The following is an 18,728-nucleotide window of genomic DNA, read 5'->3' on the forward strand; positions in this document are numbered from 1 at the left end:
TTTAGGTGAGTGTATGGTTAGCCTCCAGGGTCACACTGCTCAGCAGTTTCCCAAGGTGGTTCTAGCGCCCAGTGCCGGAGTGTTCCGGCTGTTCCCTGTCCCTACCTGCTCTTGGTATTGTCAGTCTTGACTTTTTAGTCAGTTTTACAGATGTGTAATAGTGTCTCATGCTGCTGACTGACATTTCCTGATGACTAATTGTTGAGTATTGATTGTCATGTGTGTTGATGGTTTAACATTTTCACATCTTTAGCCCGTTTTCTACTTGTACGGACATAACCTTAACAGCTTCGTTCAGCTACCAAAAGGTGCTCATTGCGGCAGGATGAAGGGATAAACGGAATGCAGTGTTGGCCATGGTGGAATATTACTTAGTCACAAAAAGGGATGGATGAAAGAAAACATACCAAGTCAAAGGGACCACGACAAAGGACAAATACAGGAGCTGGGGAGACTGCTCATCAGTTAAGGACACCCACTGACCTTGCAGAGGACCCGAATTTGGTTCCTTGTACCCAGTTCTGGTGGCTCACAGCCACCTCAAACTCTAGGAAGGTTTGATGCATACCTACACATAGATGCATACAAGTACTCATAATTAAAAATAATATTATTTTTAAAGGACAAATAATTCCACATACTGGCCGTACCTAGAATTGTCACATTCATGGAAACAGGAAGCAGAACAGAGATCTCTGTGTGCTCTAGAGTAGAAGGGAATAGAAGCTACTGTTTGTTCCTTGGGAACATAGGTTCTGGTGGGGATTGTGAAAAGTTCTGGAAATAGGTGTTAGTCATACATACGATGTGGCCCCAGATGTGCACTTAAAACTGGCTAAAATGATAGCTTTCATGTTAAATCGTTCTTATCACAAAGGGCAAGCAAACCCAACAGTCACCCACAGGCAAAGCCTGCATTTGGGAGCCTGTGCCAGAGCCCGGGGAGGAGGTGGTTGAGGTAGTGAGGCTGGAAGGTGGGAGGGGTCTGGGAGAGATGCGGGAATTGTGACTAGGAATGCGTCTGCTTCCTCACAGTGCTCAGTGCGGGCACAGAGGCAGCTCTCAACTTCCAGACTGGCCTGATGGATGTTGCTGGGGATACAAAGGAAGCTAGACTCTGGCAGACGTTACCCGTCCTGAGTGTGACCAGAGACGTCCACAGCAGATCTGGAGAGAGCCCCGCTGGGATGTTCAGCAGCAGAATCCCCTGTCTACTGCCACTGTGGTAGCTGTGGTGGCAGTGGCAAAAGCTTCCTTTTCCTCCTGCTTTTCTTCTACTCCCCTTTTAAATTTTATTTATTTTATGCATATGGATGTTTTGCCTGCATGTATTTCTGAGTATGTATGCCTGGTGTCCATGGAGACCAGAAGGTAGCATCAGATCCCCTGTAACTGCAGTTACAGATGGTTTTGAATCCATGGAAGTGCATGGAATTGACCCCCGGTCCTCTGGTAGAGCCATCAGTGTTCTTAACCACTGAGCTATCTCTCTGCTACCCACCGTGGCCTCTTGGTTGACATTAATGGAGTCTGGGAAACTCCTTTTCATGTGCACACAGGAGAGCACAGGCCTCAAGTGAGGGGGATGATGGGTGACTCTGCGACTTGGTCTTCACATCTCAGCCATTGGCTGTACCTCGGGTCTGTCTGTCAGTCTGTTCAGAGTCTTTGATGTCACTGTCCTTGCTGTTTTTGCTTACACTTGTACATGAAGTCAAACTCGAGGGCTTGGACCAAAGTCAATCTCAAGATACAAGACACCCAGAAGGCCCTGCAGCTGTGTGGGTGATCAGCTAATATGCCCGTGCCTCATGGGAAAGTTCAAAGCATTTTCCCCATAAATTTCATTGTGTTTCTTTCACCAGTTATTTAGCAGATTATGGGGTTGGGGACTCGCAGCCTGTTGCTCTCTGCTGTGCCTGTGAAAGTGTGCAGCTGTTGGGAGGAAGGGACGGGGCCCATTTGAGGCCTTCACTGGCCGCCATGTGTTTGGTACCTTGGCTCTAATACTAAAAGTCTCTCGTGGCGGAGAGATTTGTGCAACACTCGGGTTGTGGAGGAGGGGTTCAGGAAGGCCGAAGCAGACAGAATTCTGCTTCTCGTTTTCCTTTTGAGAGAAGATCCCATTGCACAGCCCAGGTTGTTCTTGAACTCATACTAGTTCTGCCTCCGCCGCCCCAGTGCTGGGATACAGGTGTGTAGCACTTAGCCCAGACGAAGGAAATCTTTTTTTTTTTTTAAATCTGAGGTAACTCGGTGTTAGAGACTGCCAAGCCTGATGGCCCAGGTTCGGTCCCCCGAATGCACACGGGGAAGAACTGGATCCTGCAACTTGTCCCTGATCTGTCCTGTGGCCTGAAAGTAAGGCATTCCGGTGCTGTGGGACTGGCGGCCAGTTACCTGATTTGTAGCTTGTTTAGATCCCACATCTCTTTATCGCCATTGTCTCTGTTTGGAGCCCATTACTCTGTGGATACTAAGTAGCGGCCGGTGTGCAGGACATTGGTTAAACTGAATTCTCATAGGTAGACCTCTCTCAGTCGGAGGGCATGTTTCTCCCCGTAGGTGCAGTGATCTGGGCTGTCTTACATGTTCCTGTAAGACAGGTCCCCCTTCCACTGCTGATCCAGATGATTGTCACCCCAGTGACATCTTTTTCCTGCCATCACCCCAGAGGTCCCAGTAGCTCACAGGGGTGAGAATAACAACGGGGCACTGGAGTCTGCTCACCACTCCCTCTCTCTGTGAAGCCATAGCTCCCTCAATGGCAAAGCTGCATCGTTGCCCACACACTCCTGTCACTTGCAGAATCTCAGGGCAGAAGCCAGAATGATGAGAGGCAGGCACAGTCTGATGGGCTGCGCTTTCTCCTCTGTCAGCCTGTGGTGATGACTCCTGGACTCCGGTCCCATGCTACTAGGTCCTCTGGGGCTTCGTGAGGCATCTTGGGAAACACGGGGTCACTTAAGACCTTTGACAATAACTCCCTATGGCAATCGTCTTTATATGTGGGTCAAGTGTCGAGTTGAACGGAATGCACCTTCTTTCCTCCAAGTGAGAATCTGAAGGTGCCCGTTAAATCCGCACCTGAACTGGGTTAGGCGCACTCAGGCCTGCTAGCCTGTTCCGGGAACACTTTTCCAGCTGTGGTCCTTGGTGCAGGCATGGATGCTCAGGCTTAGGAGCTCGTGGGAGGGCAAGGGGTGAGGAGGACTTCTTGGGGAGTAAGACTTGCACAGGCCACAACAGCCGAGAGGGCGTCACAGCAGTAAGCGACACTTCCTGACATCCTCGTCCCGTCCCAGAACGCATGTGCGCTCCTAGACTTTAAATTTTAGTCCGTGGGGCAAGAGCGTTTGCCCTGTGAATCAGAGCCGGCCGTGATCCTGCTGCAGTAAGTTAGAGTTTCAGAAGAGCAGGTGGAGTCCCCTCAAACAGCCTCTGGCCATGTGCGTTGGCATTTTAGGACATGGCAGATACAGAATGTAACCTGTTGGCCCTTCAGGGTCTATGCTGTCTAATCTCATTGGTAGTGAAGTGCAATCTTCTGGAGAAACTTGAGAGGTTATCTGGCTTTCAGCCCAGAACGGTTGGAATTTTAGAACTGAAAGAGCTCATGGCGGTGGACTTTTGGCAACTGGATTTTAAGAGAAAAGAAGTAAAAGTTTAGGCTGTACTTCAACGTTGTCCTAGGGGGCTCATCTTCTAGCAGGGTCCCTGGAAGGAAGGGAGAGGTTGTGGGCTATGCATTTGACAGACCTGGCCACAGCAAGCCAGGGGCGTTGCTGTGGGAGTGGGATCAGCAGTATGAGAGCCTCCTAGGCGTGAGAAGACTGGGAACCAGTTGGCCCGGACAAGCACTCGGTGCACAGGACACTTCTGCTTCTCTGTGAAACTGTGTCTAATCCAGTGCCTTTCTTCTAATTGGAAGGGAGAATAGGATTCAGGCTAGCCCTCCAGTTCCACTTGTGCTTTGGAAAGAACAACTGAGACTTTCTTTATGCAGACAAAGTGTGTGTGCGTGCGTGCGTGCGTGCTCGCGTGCTCTCGTGCTCACGTGCTCGAGTGCTCAATGACAGAAGGCTGGGAATCCAGTCTTTGCTGTAGCTAGAGTTGGGTTAATTCCTTGCAAGCTGCGGGTGTCACAGAAGACACACACGACTTTGCTGAGGAGCAGAGGTTAGCTCCTTGCTGCTGCCTGCCCCTCCCCCCCCCAACTTTATCTTTCTCTGGCCCTTCCTTCCCAGAAGTCTGCTTGACTGGCTTCATCCTCTGCATCTCTAAGAAGCCTGTAGAACACCTGGCTAGGCCTCTCCGTAGCCCTAGCATCCGGGAAAGGTAGATACTGTCCTGACCGTCAGTTGAAAACAATGGTCATTTTCATAGTTAGGGAACATCCAGAGATGCCTCCAGGAGCTCGGCTTTGGCCACTTCCCTGTCCTCTGAATCAAGTTAATAGCAAGTCGATCACCATGCGGGATGCTCTTCCTCCTTTGTGACATTTGACACGAAAGCTTTTCTCTTCTTCCTTTCTGGTACCACTCTGGCCAACATCAGCTTTTCCACCCCTGGGAGAGGAGACACTGAGGGAGATGTGACTGGCGGCCCCCCACCCCCAGGAGTGCAGGAGTGCGGGGGTGGGGCATGTCTTAGTATAAAGTCTTGGACCCTGAGCAGGAGGTCCCTGGTAAGCAAGGAGGAGTGTGCATTTGGCCGAGGACCACCAACACAGGTGTGAGGTGTATCCCAGAAAATGTGACCAAAGAAAACTGTACCCTTAGAGGCACAGGACATACCACTGGTGCTGGGTCTTACAGGGCTTTGAACTTTGCTAAGAATCCAGTGTTGCCTGAAGTCCACGGGGAACAGAGATGCGGTAAGACTGAGCACTCTGGCATTATGTGGTGATGGATTGGAGAAAGTTAGGGCTAAAGTGTTGCTCCAGCAATCCACATTAGCAGTCCTGAGGGCTTCACCAACGGGGGGGGGGACGACGACAAAGTGGAGGTCCTGGAGAACTCAGCAGGTCTAGCAGGTCGGGTTGATGGGAGGGAAAGCAGAGGTAACTGTTTCCTCTCAGTGGGTAGCATTTGGCTCTGTGAGTAGGAAGCTGTGCATGACAGAGAATAGAGATGTTCACTTTGGAACTTCTCTGTGTGGGTGCCTGCTGCAGGGTATCTACGGAGCCACCCTTTAAAGTATTTGGTTCTCAGGAGCACAGTCAGAAGGTTCAAACTCAAGGTCGTGCGGTTTTATGGAGAGAAGAAGATGAAGGGATTCAGGCCATCGGAGACTGGACCCTGAGAGCACTACTGCGCAGAGAGAGGCAGGAGGCATTCCCCGCCTCGGAGCAGGGGCGGGAGTTTCCAGGAAAAGCCATAGAGAGGGCACCAGGGAGATAATGACCGAGTCTTTCTCAGAAAGCCACTGTGGGCCTCAGCGGAGTGGCAGAGACAGAAGCCAGATTGCAGAGGCAGTGATGAGATGAATAGAACAGGGTCCTTGGGGGTGTGGTGGCAAGAGCTGGTGACAAGAACAGCTTTGGTAACCTAATCTCAGGAGGCCCAGGAGTGGGGAGGGAGAGGCCAGTGGCCCAGAGGGGTGCAGGATAAAGGGAACCCTGCCATGTCAGTAGCTGAGAAGGAAACCGGCAGAGAGGAGGTTTAGAATGTGTGATGGCTGGGTGCTATTGATGGTTGCACATTACTTGAGTGTTTTTTTTTGTTTGTTTGTTTTTTTTTTGTTTTTGTTTTTTGTTTTTTTTTTTTTTTCGGAGCTGGGACCAGAACCCAGGGCCTTGCGCCAGGGCAAGCTCTACCACTGAGCTAAATCCCCAACCCCTACTTGAGTGTTTTTAATCAGTGGAAGTTGGGGGAAACGTATGGTAGAGATGAACACGTGTCCAGGAGACTAGATGGACAAACTCTCCATTTTAGAGTCTTCTCTGAGGCAGGAGTGGGGTCTGGAGGGCAGGAAGCCCTGAGCTCACTTCCCCCAAAAGAAAGACCACAATACTTGTGTGTAAGAGGTGAGCTCAGTGGACGGTGGGGTGGGGTGGGGTGTGGATTGGGGGCAGGGGGGCGATGGATCACTTGAGAAGCTGGGGACCTAGGCAAGGACGACAGGGTAGCATGGAGACCACACCAGTGATCGGAGAGAGTGGACCCGTGGCCTCTTCCCTCAGCACTGCTGGGAGTTCGAGGCACTATTTACACGTAGTTGTTTGGTCTTGTGTCGGTTCTCTTGGGAAGCTGAGGACCAGGCCCAGTACAGGTTTTCTGTCTCATTTTCCACCCTATCAGAAGCTGGGTTTTAAACACGTAACTTGGAATTAGAAATATCATGGATCCTTCCTTCACTTATCCCATGGGAAGTTGGCTGGTACTTCACCACCCCGATACCGCGACTTTCTGGAAGTAGGTTCCTTCTAGGTTCTAGTAGCAGATTCTGGGATGATTTGGCTGTTGAAGTAGCGCTGCCCTTAGCTCCTGGCTCCTGCCCTGCTTTCTTTCTTCTCCAAAAGCCTTCAATTTCAGGCTGGAACAGGGCTGAGCCAAGGAAGGGGTCCTGCAGGACAGAATCCTTTCTCCTCGTGGGATTCTCAGTTCTCTGTATATTCCTCCCAGTCTGGTGGCATTGGTCTGAAACTGTGCCACCCACTTTCACTTAACATAGCACCTGCCTTATGACCTCATGGATCTCTGCCTAGACCTCGCCACCTTGGTACCAGGCTGGAGAAGCGTGTCTATTCAAGCACTGGTTACTGTGTACTGCTTAGGCCAGCAGCTGTTCCAGGCATGAGGACAGGGCCTGCATTGGGGGTTGGGAGCTGCAGAACAGCAGACAGAGTGTGTACTTTGGAAAAAACCAGGAAAAAGGCAAAAAGGTGTGATATCTGGTGGGGCTGGGTGGGTGGTGGTACTGGTGGTGGTATTGGTGGTGGTGGTGGTATTGGTGGTATTGGTGGTATTGGTGGTGGTGGTGGTGGTGGTGGAGGTGGTGGTAATGATTCCAGGACTCACACATGCTAACCATTGGCTCTTCTACTGAGCCACATCCCCAGCCCTGGATAAGAAGCTGTTAACCAGTGTGGTTGGGGGCTGCAAAAACTGAGAGCAGGCTTTTGATTAGGGTATCAGCTGTATAAGAAGTTCACACCCTCAGAGGCAGAGAGTTCTTTCTCCGTTCACTGCGTTATTATTTCCGTGAATTAGAGCCGTGAGAAGTGCTGGGCCGGTAACAGGTGATACATACATTTACCTTACATATATGTTACATGTATGTATTACATATATTATATATATAATACATAGACATACAGCATATACGTATATACATACATATATATTCAAATATATATTTGATGACGTAAAAGGGTCTGGGAAGATTATCTTCAGACAGAAGAGCAGCAAAACACAAGGGCCGCTGTGTGCGGAGTAGCAGGAAGGCCTGTGAGGTGGCAGGGAGGACCGGGGCTCAGCAGAAAGGGGTGAGAACCTCTAGATATTGTTCCAGTTAATTCCAGTTGTGCATACCAATGTGTTCTAAGCCCTTTGCTGCAAGAGAGACAGGCATTTTGAGACAGTCCCTCTCAGAGTCACACCATCTTTCTGAGCTCCGCGGCGGCCTTCAGGAGGTCTTTGTATCCCTGGACTACTGGAGCAAGGCAACTCTGGTCTCTTGAAGTCAATGTATCGACTTGTCAGCTTCTAGGTAGTTACAGCCACTTGAAAGCCCATCATTCCGGGTTGGGGATTTGCTCAGTGGTAGCGCTTGCCTGAGGCGCCAAGGCCAGGGAGGTCCCCAGCTCGAAAAAAAAAAAAAAAAGAACCAAAAAAAAAAAAAAAAAAAAAAAAAGCCCATCATTCCGAGAGCTTAATGAAGCACCTACTGTGTGCCCAGAACAAGATAATCAGTACATAGGAGCCAGCCACGTTGGGAGAGAAGCACTTGGAATTCTGTTTCCTGTGCTCCCCGCCCACTGCCCCTCCCCAACTCCCATGATCCTTTCTCTCCAGTCAGACCCTTCTACCTTTCCCAGCCTGTGTGATTCCACTGTGCGTTTGATGGAAGCGAGGCTGAAGTTCATCATCCACCCTCTGCCTACCCTGAACAGTGCTGAATGCACCATGCTTGCTGGAAAGTGCAGACAGAGTAGTGCCAGTTTAACTGCTTAGCCTTTCAACAGCCAGGAGAAGGCGTTCCCAGGAAACTAGCCATCCCTTTCTTCCACTATGAAAGACTCCATTTCTAAAGAGCAGGTGCGTGCTGAACTGTGATATAAAGACGTATCCTGGACTGCATAGCCCTGCTCAGTGTACTTGAAACCGCATATGCACAGACATGCAGTTTGATATGCGGATGCTATAGCCAAGCATTCGTCTTCTGGCAGATGTGGCTACCCATCCAGCCGAAGGCTCCTAACACATAGTGGACCCAGCTTTCATTTCTAAATCTGCGTTTTCAAGTGGTTTTCAAATGGCTAAGTCCATAGGTTCTAGGCAGTTCCAGCTCGACCTGTGCCGTCCCTTGCTATTATTTAACTTTCTTTTAAAAGGGTTTACTTATATTTATTGTACATGCATATGTGAGTGCCTACATGTTTACCGTGTGTGTGCCTGGTGTAGGAGGAAACTAGAGGAGGGGTCAGATCTCCTGCAATTGGAGTTAGAGGTAAAAGTCATTTCCTGTGTCCGCTGGGAGCTCAACCTGGGTCCTCTGCAAGAGCAAGTACATTGAACTGGCGACCTGTTCTCTTTAGTCCCAGGCTTCTTGGAGCGACAGTCTACCAAGAACAAAATGAAGGTGATAGGGCTCAGGGGAGGGGGTGGGGGATGGCCCAGCAGCTGACGCACTTGCTGTGAAGGGAAGGTGTGCCAGAGTTCAGATCTCACGGAACTCAGTAATTGCTGGGTGGGTGTGGTGGCTGGCCTGTAATTCAGCTGTCAGGAGGCAGGTAGATAAAGGAGATCCCTGGAGGAAGCTGCCTATTAGGAGTGGCCTCACTGGGGAGTTCTGGGTTTGATTGAGAGACCTTGTCTCAAAGAATAAGGTGGACCAGTGACTGAAGGAGTCTCTCTCTCAGCCTTGGGCCTCTATGACATCAAGTAACCACTCTGTGTTATTACCAAGGAAACTTTGTGTTGCAGTAAAAAATAAAAGTGGGTGGAACAGTTCCTACACCTGGCGGTCACACTCTCGCTAGTTCTGGCTCCAACTGGCCATTGGAATTAGCGCTTATTTATCTCAGTGGCTCCAGGCTGCCCCCAAGTACTCTCTGACCCAGGCAGCAATCTCTCCAACCGTCTAGTTCCCAAGGCAGGTCACTGTCACACCAGTTTCATACAGAGACCGCCTATCTCATGGCTCTCTTACTGTGGACTCTGGTCACATTTCCTGCATCCACCCCCCCACCCCCCACCCCACCCCCACCCCTGTCTCAGCAGCAGCTCCCTCTCTGCTGCTGCTCTGTTTGCATTCAACATCCACCCCTAATAGACTACTATTATGGTATAAACTCCCAACCACCCGTTAAAATCAAGACTCAACAAACTGCAACCCAACAATCAGATTCATGTGTTAAATTCTCAATCCACAATACAACCACACAATAAACTCACGACCAATTGATAAGGATATAAACACCCACCTAGATAAGATAAATTTGCCTACAGAAATCCATCCCAGCTACCTTGGCAATTCAAGACCACCCGGATCTGGGTCATCCTTCCCTGTCTCCATCTTGATTTTCCTTCCTTTCTCTCCCATCTTACAAAAGCTTTGTCCCCGCCTTATTTTTTTAGTGTCCAATCATGGCCTTGACCTAACTTGTGCCAGCCCTCACCTGCATATCAACATCAACCTACAACTCTGTATCTGTCACATGAAAGTGTGGCCAGGTCACACAGGTGTGACAGTTCTTTCAGTCCCCCTCCCCGTGGGCATTGCCATCACCCCACCCTCCGGAGCCAGCAGAGAGGCAGAGCAGTGGCAGGACAAAGACTCGAGCCTGTCCGCTGTCTATTTCTGTTACATAGGGTAGCCGTTCATGCTGGCTGAAAATAACCTTCTACTGCTGAGACCTACGGTGAAGATTAAACCTCATTGTCTGCCTGACTCAAATCAGACTCACTTAGGAGACAAGCCTTCCATTCATGGTGTTTCCAAAGAGTTTTAGTTGAGGCAAGGAGACCTCGGATGTAGGCAGGACCATTGCACTGGCTGGTATCTGAGTCACTAGGGAAAACAGAGAGAGGGGGTCTCCAGCATCCCCTCCTGACCTTCCCAGATGTGAGGCAGCTCTTGTGCCACAGCTGAGAGTCGCTCCTGCTGCTGTCTTTCCCACCCTATGCATTGTATCCTCTGCGTGGTGAGCTTCCCGGGCTGTGTCTTGTTAGGCATCTGGCCACTGCACTGAGAAAGGCAGTCGGTACCCGTACTTTGATCTGTTAGATGCTACCGTTCTGGGGTCGATTGTGTTTTGCTGTGTGCCTGGTGTAGTAAACACTTTGCATTCATTTCCTCTTCAAAACTCGGATTCTTTCCATTTTGCAGACAAGAAGCTGCAAGGCACAGAACTTGTAAGCATTTCTTCTCGATTCCTTGCTTCTTGAGGGTTACTTTGGGCGGCGTTAACTGTGTTCCTAGTGGTTGTGCTTTTTTGGGTGTTTGCTTCGGTTCCGGATGCTTCCTGTGTGTTTGGGCAGCAGAGCCCGAGGCCGAGGTTAGCTGGGTTAAATGGCTCATCCCATTTCCCAGCTGCTTAAGTATTCTTTGTTTTCACAATAAAATAGTTTGTGGGTAGAGAAGCAACAACAACAACAAAAAAATATTAGGAAAGTTCTAACAGTTTAAGGCTGTTCTTGCAGAGTTAGACACTTTGAAGAGAACGCAGAGGTCACGTGGCCTCAGCTTTAGCGGAACACCTCTAGGGACAGGCCACAGCCCCAGAAGAGTTCTCTGTGACGTCTCCCAGTCCTTCACCTTCTTCTCCACCATGAAGGCCCAGGTGCATGCTTTACCACAGGGGTCACTCCTTCAGGAAGGAGGCTGCTTGGCTCTCGTCTGACACGCGCCAGTTCCACAGAAACAGCATGTTCTCGTTACAGAGCGAGCCGTGCCTTCTAAGACTTCGTGGCAGTTATGAGAAATCTCACCGTTAGTTAGGAGAGACAGTTAACGATTTGTTTGCAGAATAACTGGGCAAACACAGGCCTCCACAATAGGATGCACAAAAGAGGGAGGGGCACCGGGGGCGCAAGACCGATTTCCTGTTTCTCCTCAGTTCTGTTGGATGTGTGTTTGATCCCAAACCACACGAAAAGTCAAAAGATCGTAGGATCGAACACATTAGAGACAAACAGGTGTGCAGTTGACATCTCTGTGGAAGCACTTAAACTGGGAGCAGAAACGACGTCAACTCCAAAGACGACGTACGTGGGAAAACTCACAGTAAATACGCTCACTGGCTAGGACACAGTACACACAGTGTTCACTAGTGAAGAAACAGGACACGCCACAAATACTAGTGAAGACGCAGTACACCCTGTCTTGGTAGTGATGCAGAAAGGAACCTTTGCTGCTAAAGCCAGGACCCCAGCTCAGCTGCCCACCTCCACTGCTGTTAGAAGTTAGCCAGGGCAGTTTGGCAAGAAAAAGGCACCCACATTGAGAGTTCATCTCTTTTGGTAGGTGATAGACTCTTTTTCTTTTAAGATTTATTTATTATATATAAAGACACTGTCGCTGTCTTCAGACACACCAGAAGAGGGCATCAGATCTCATTACAGATGGTTGTGAGCCACCATTGGTTAGTGGGAATTAAACCCGGGACCTCTGGAAGAGCAGTTAGTCCTCTTAACCACTGAGCCATCTCTCTAGCCCGGTGATAGACTTTCATGCTTAGGAAACCCCCAGAGATTCCCTCTGCAAATCCCAGAAGTAATGAGAGACTCAGAAAGGTAGCAGGGTAAGGTCAGCTGTACCCTAAAGGGAAATGACCTGAGAAAATTACAAAAGCCATTCCATTTATGATAGTTTCAAAGAGAATGAAATACTTGAGAATCAACCCAAAAAACAAACACAACGTATAATGAAAACCACAAAATATTACTGAATGTCAGTAAACAGAAAGGAGACTACACCCCACATTCTTTTGTTGAAAAAGTTAAGACGCCAGCATTATTCAGATTGTTACAAACAAAAACCTAACATTTTCATCAAATTCCTAGGGGCCCTAAATATCCAAAACAGTATTTGAAAGAAGTACAAGGCTTGTTTGCCGAGTTCAAGAATTAATGCAGAGCTACAGTAACCAGGCCGGGCCGGTGACACACTGGTAATCCTCATACGTGGAAAGCAGAGGCGGGAGGGTCAGGAGTGTGAGGCCAGTGAGTTTGACCAGCCTGAGCTAAATGAGGTACTACCTCAGAAAACCAAGGGCTTGCCTTGAAGGCATGAGGACCTGAGTTTAGATCCGCAGGGCCCATGATGTGAAAGCCAGCCCCAGCGGTGGTTCTTGGCTGAAACCCAGGACTGAGTTCTCTGGCCAGCCCGGGTAACAACCAACCAGTACCACACATCTCCATAACTGCGTTTCCTCCCCGTAGGCTCAGTAGCCACCATGTTGAGGCCTGTCTCTGGTGTTCACTCTCCTAAATAGCTCACTCAAGTGGGATCATAGACTGTTTAGCTTTGATCACTGTGGTGGTTATGAGAAGGGTATTACTTGCAGCCCAGGCTGGCCTTGAACTCCTAACCCAAGTGCTGGGATTGCAGGCACGCTCCACCACACCTGGCAGTATATGTCTTTTTTTGTATTTGGTCTAATTTGCTTTATCCATGTCATAGTATATTCCAGAATTTCCCTTTCAAGATTCAGTGATGATGGTGGTGGTGGTGGTGGTGGTGGTGATGGTGGTGGTGGTGATGGTGATGATGATGGTGGTGATGGTAGTGATGGTAGTGATGGTGATGATGGTGGTGGTGGTGGTGATGGTGATGATGATGATGATGATGATGGTGGTGGTGGTGGTGATGATGATCATGATGGTGTGGTGGTGGTGATGGTGATCATGTGATGATGGTGGTGGTGATGATGGTGGTGGTGGTGATGATAATGGTGGTGGTGGTGATGGTGTGTGGTGGTGATGGTGGTGGTGGTGGTGGTGATGGTGGTGGTGATGATGGTGGTGGTGATGATGGTGGTGATGGTGGTGGTGATGATGATGGTGGTGGTGATGATGATGGTGGTGGTGGTGATGGTGGTGGTGGTGATGATGATGATGATGATGTAGTAGTGTGTGCACATTCGATTTCCTTATCTAGTCGCCTGTTGATGGATATTGGGTTTGCTTCCGTATTTTATCCATTGCGACTAATGCAGCTGAAGGTAAGAGTATCCAGATCTTTCAGTTCTAGAGTGGAGATTGTTGTGTCATAAAATATTCCTGTTTCTAATTCTCTGAGGAACCTGCATACCGTTGAGTTTGAGCTTGTCTCCTTGGAGCCCGAACCTCATCTACGAGCTGTGAGCTACAGAGCTGAGAGCAGTTATGGGAGACAGGGGCCGCAGCCCAGAGGTCTCCGGTTCAGCCCTCTGGCTGCCCGAAAGGCCAGAGCTATCCGTTCCCCGAAGCCCAGTCACTCAGCGGCAGAAAGACCGTTTGGGAGCGCAGCCATCCTGGTGATTTGGATGTTAGTTCAGGGGCAAATCACAGAGACGCTGAGTAATCTGAAATGCATTCGATGTGCGTTTCCTCCTAACTGCTCCAAGGGGAGCATTCCTGGTCACCTACTTCCAAGACCTGCCGGGACACGTTAGTGCCCGTGGAGTGGGCCTGGGAAAGGATCACCTCCTAGATGGCCCTTTGGGTTCCAGATTTGTACACCTGCTGGCAGAGGTGCATGAGGAGGGCCTCTGTTCTTAGAGGGTGATTTTTGCCCTCAAGCCCCCGGTTTTTTTCAAGGCAGGGTTTCTCTGTGTAGCTCAGGCTGACCTAGAACTTGTTCTGTAGGCCAAGCTGACTTTGAACCCACAGAGATCTGCCTGCCTCTGCCTCCCAAGTGCTAGGATTAAAGGCTTGCGACTACTCCACCTCCTACCCCACCCCCCACCGCCACCACCACCCGGCTAGAGTGTGGTTCTTACTTTTATACTTGGACCTTTGGTAACCCCCTTTTCTATTTTTATTGCTCATTCTCCCCCGCCCTCCCTACCATCTGTTCTAAGAGCTAGGCGTCAGGGCAACCTTCCCTGTTAACAACACACACAAGGCCATTCCCTGTGCTCTTCCAGGCTGCTGTGTCCCCAGCCTAGGCATCTGTAAACAGCTGAGTCAGCAGTCGACCGGGACAAGCACCCGAGAGCCACACGGATGCTCTGGAAACCTGGCCTCATTGTTTTCTTCCTCCTCGGGCTCCTAACTTCCCTTGCTCCTTTCTGGCACACCTTGGCTTTTCCATCCCCAGGAGATCTGGCACTTTCTGACCAGGTTTCCTGGTCTCTAGGTTCCTGTGATTATGAGTGTTGGTTTTTCCCAGAATGCTAGGATGGGTGGCACACCGGGTGAGGAGAAGGCAGGAAGACTGATGCAGCTTTGACCTTCAGGACGGAGGGTGGGGGTGGGGGGAGAGTGACGCCTGACAGGATGGGGGCCCATCTGCCATTCTTCCTGGCCATTCTCAGTGTGAGTCATAATGCTGGACAAGTGTCCTGAGAAGCGAGACAGTCCCTGTGCAGCAGAGCATAGGCGAATGCAATGGCCGCCCTGGGCCGTCCTCTGCTTGGCTCACCTGGCTCACAGAGGCGGAAAGGGAAGGCAGCCCAAGGGACTCTGTCTCGTGTAGTCTTACCCCGGATGCCTGTTGCATTGTTCTGAAAACCAGCCTACCTCTGTTTATCTGGTGTCATTAGTGCCCTGTAGGTCACGATCCTTTAGCCAGGGCACCTAATACTTGCCTGCTGCTTAGCACCCTTTGGGGAACGGGGCTGACATGACTTAATAGATCAGCATTTTACACTCTCTGAAGAGGGGCTGGGATGTTTGTCAATGAAAGTGTTCAGCCATGATGAAGTTTGATTCGGGAATGCCTGGTGGTGCTCAGCAGCTCTGGGGAAGGAGGTGCTTACCCCAGAGTGGATAATACTCAGCCAAGGGGCCGTCAGTTCAATGGCTAGAGCTGTTCTTAGGAAAGTCATGTCCAAGATGATCTTCAAGGTGGAAGTGTGAGCACAGGCGTATTCAGAAATGCCTGATGTGAGCAGGGCGTGGCACATGCCCCTGGGGGGTCATTAGAAGCTTTGTGAGTTCAAGTCCAGCCTGGTCTACATAATGAGTTCCAAAAGAGTCAGAGATGCATAGTGAAACCCGATCTTGAAAACAATAAAACCAAACTAAAACACAAAACAAAACAAAAGAAGAAAAGAAAGAAAGGAAACACATTGTGTAGAATCTTGAATATGCTGGATACAGAACAAGGTTCTGATTACATTGAATTCTGCCAAGAGGTAGTCACAGTGGCTGCCGATTAGGACAGAGGAAAGCCGTTTTCCTTCTTGGCACAGGTAGTCAGGCCGGTGTGTTCAGACCTTGCAGAACGTTGCTCTCTAACTCCAGCAGCGTTACGGTGGCTGTGAACACGGGTAGGGTATGGGGTCAGGATCTGAAGGTGCAGGGCAATGCCCACCCTCCGAGATCAGTTTCCAGTCACCCGTTGTTCCTAGCCACCCTTCTTGTGCCTTCTCATAAAGGTGTCTGGATTTTTCCACTCTGACAAGCTGTCTTTTGACTGGCTACCATTTCTAAGATAAGTCCGGGCTTGTAAGAAAAGAATAGACTCTTTTTATGACCTTCAAAATATTTTGCTTGCTGCCAGACCTAAAATAAACCTTTATTTAGGGGAGACCGGGGGGTTGGTTCTAATTAACTCTAGGATTTCTTTTATTTGTTTTTGTATTTTTTATTTGTGGGGCTAGGGATGGAACCCAGAGCCTCTCACATGTTGGGAGATGCTCTGCACTGAGCCACACCCCCAAGAAAAACCATTCGTCTTCTTACTATTTCTTTAAATCCCGTACTCTCGGCCAAGATCGTCATCATGGATATCGAGACAGACCATGCTTATTAGCAGTGTGGTTTATAATATCGAGAGCCGGGAGGGTTGTTGAGTAAGTCACAGTTTTGTGGTAAAAAGCCAAGTCCATGTGTGTGGTAAGAATCACCATCTTAAACTCTTGGGCTTGTCCTCTCTCCTGGGAAACCAGAGGGGAAACGCCAACCCCTGTACTTCCCACCCCCTCTTATGAAACCCGAGACGTGTCCTCAGGTGCTGCGATTTAATCCTGTGACGTTTCAGTAGGATGCAAGCAAAATGTCCCTTCCCGCTTCACCGAGAGCATTCGGTTGCTCAGTAATTTGTCCAGAGCAACAACCTCTCTCAGCCTTGAGTCATCTACGTCCTAGAATTTAGGGCCTGTCTCTGAGAATTGGTTCCAGTCACCACCAACACCTGCTGCTCCCACTAGCTTGAGTCCATCCATGGCTATCGGGCTGTTCCTTGATCTCCCCACTTCCTCCTGTCACCCCCTCTCAGAGTGAATCTTCTTCACAGCAAAGCTCCACCCACTTTCATGTATCCCAGAGGCAACAATGATGTGGTGGGCTGTTCTAACTGGAGCAGCACAAGAATGCTGTGGCCAGAATTGTCCTAGCATTAGAGCTCTAAGCGTTCATAGGTCATCCTTCAATTCTGGAGACCCTCCTCAGACCATCCGAAATAGTAATTTCAAAGCTACCTAAGGAAAGATGGATTTCCCGAGGGTCATGTAACCCCCAGTGCAGACTCCAGACTGGGGTGGGACTCCCTGCGCTCTCTGTCATATGTCTCTAAATAGTAGTTCAAATAAAACATGGCACAGAAGAGATCCGGGGAGGCCTGGGTAAGGAAGTACATAGGTTGCTCTTTCCCACCTGTTCAAGTGTCTGTCAGCCTACATACATATGCAGAGACTGGTAGTGACTGTTTCTGATAAGTACTTGGTATGGGTAACATTGTCGTTATTGTGATATATGAACATGGGAAAGTGTGATGGCCATGAGCCCACCCTGCGTGTACCACGTGCAGTAGAAAGCTTTGTGGGTCTTGTGACCCCAGTGTGTCTCCTGTGTCTTAGTCACCTCTGACATGGCCCTTTGGCTTTCTTCAGCCCTCTCTGTATTAATCCTTACAGGAATCTTTTAAAGGGGGCTTGAGCTCCTGCTGGCCTTGGACAGACTGGGGTAGCTAGGCTCTTATGCAGAGTCCTTGGCCTTCTGTCTCGTGGGCTCTCAGGTACCTGAATAGTTCCCATTCCTGCTGTACTCTGATGGCTCCTAAACCTGGTCCCTCTCACCAGCCACTCATAAACCTCAAAGTCATTCATGCTAAGTCGTTCATACTAAGTAACTCCGTTTAACAGGGTCTGGGCAGCCATCCTTACAGATGAGTGTTATAGTTTTAATCTCTTGGCTTGCTGTAGTTTCTTAATGACCTCCATCAGGAAACTTGGAATGACTGTTGGCTGATATGTAGGAGACCCTAGTGAGACAGCCACAGTGGCTTCCCTGCCCAGTCCTGTGTGGCTTCCTTGCCTAGCTGAAAGCCGCAGCAGGCTGTGAATTGTCCACTGTAACATTGTCTCTGTGATGATGTCCTCCCCTAGGCTGTCATCTCCCCAACACCCAGACGGTGGCTGCAGTGTTTGAATGCACACCTGTCAGGGACTGTCACCGCTCTTCGGGCAGGAACTTGTCTCCTGGGAAATGAACAGAGATGTTGACCGTTTCCTTCTCTTCCTGGTTTTCTCTTAGATTAAGGTGACAGTACTGGGCGGATCAGCACCATTCCACCGCCCTTCTGTGGAGCCGTGCCAAGAGTAGGGGAACATGGAGGAGAGGAAGCAGGAGACAACGAACCAAGCTCACGTCCTCTTCGACCGCTTTGTTCAGGCCACCACCTGCAAAGGGACCCTCAGGGCCTTCCAAGAGCTCTGTGACCACCTGGAGCTGAAGCCCAAGGACTACCGTTCCTTCTACCACAAACTCAAGTCCAAGCTCAACTACTGGAAGGCCAAAGCCCTCTGGGCCAAATTGGACAAGCGGGGCAGTCACAAAGACTACAAAAAGGGCAAAGCCTGCACGAACACAAAGGTAGGGAGGGTCTGGGAGGGGAGCCAGGCCTCAGCCGGGCTGAAGGGGTTCCTTCTGCCCATCAGACCTGATTCTGAGCGTATTTCATGGAGTCACTTATTGAATGGTCAGAGTTTGAGGGTAGTAACTTTATTTTTCTGATGCCTCGCCCTAGCCTCACACCGGTAGGGGAATACAGGTTGCTTACCAGGAACGTAGCCAGGCCCACGTGAGCATCCTTGACTTCGTGGTTCCTGGCCCGTCCTCTTTCCGTGTTCAGCACCTGTCACAAGGTCTGCTGTAACTCCCAAGCAAGGACCCTGTGAACCGAAGGATTCCTAATGCTGTCCTTCCAGCATGGAGAAGTTGGTTCCCAGGGAACATCTCTGGACAGAGACCTGAGAGATGTACTAACCTGAGCTGGGGTTGGAGTGAGGAAGTGAAGGAGAGAGAGAGGTGTTCCCTGCCTTCTTCTCAGAAGAAATCCTTTTGGGAGAAGTTTAAGGAAAGTTAGTAAACAAATTCCCAGTGGCTTCAGGGCTATTATCTTGGCTTTTCGTG

General features: G+C 49.8%; 1 protein-coding gene across 2 annotated transcripts in view; it reads left to right on the forward strand.

Annotated features, from left to right (window-relative positions):
• Mical3 (microtubule associated monooxygenase, calponin and LIM domain containing 3) overlaps positions 1–18,728 on the forward strand; it is a 197,574-nt gene that overhangs the window by 70,059 nt on the left and 108,787 nt on the right. For both annotated transcript variants that reach the window (XM_032905759.1, XM_032905758.1), the window contains exon 2: positions 17,850–18,188. In XM_032905759.1, the coding sequence (XP_032761650.1) occupies positions 17,925–18,188 (264 nt within the window). In that variant the 5' untranslated portion in view covers positions 17,850–17,924. The remainder of the gene's footprint in view (positions 1–17,849; positions 18,189–18,728) is intronic.

Source organism: Rattus rattus, chromosome 6 (assembly GCF_011064425.1).
Source record: "Rattus rattus isolate New Zealand chromosome 6, Rrattus_CSIRO_v1, whole genome shotgun sequence".
Classification (NCBI taxonomy): Eukaryota; Metazoa; Chordata; class Mammalia; order Rodentia; family Muridae; genus Rattus; species Rattus rattus.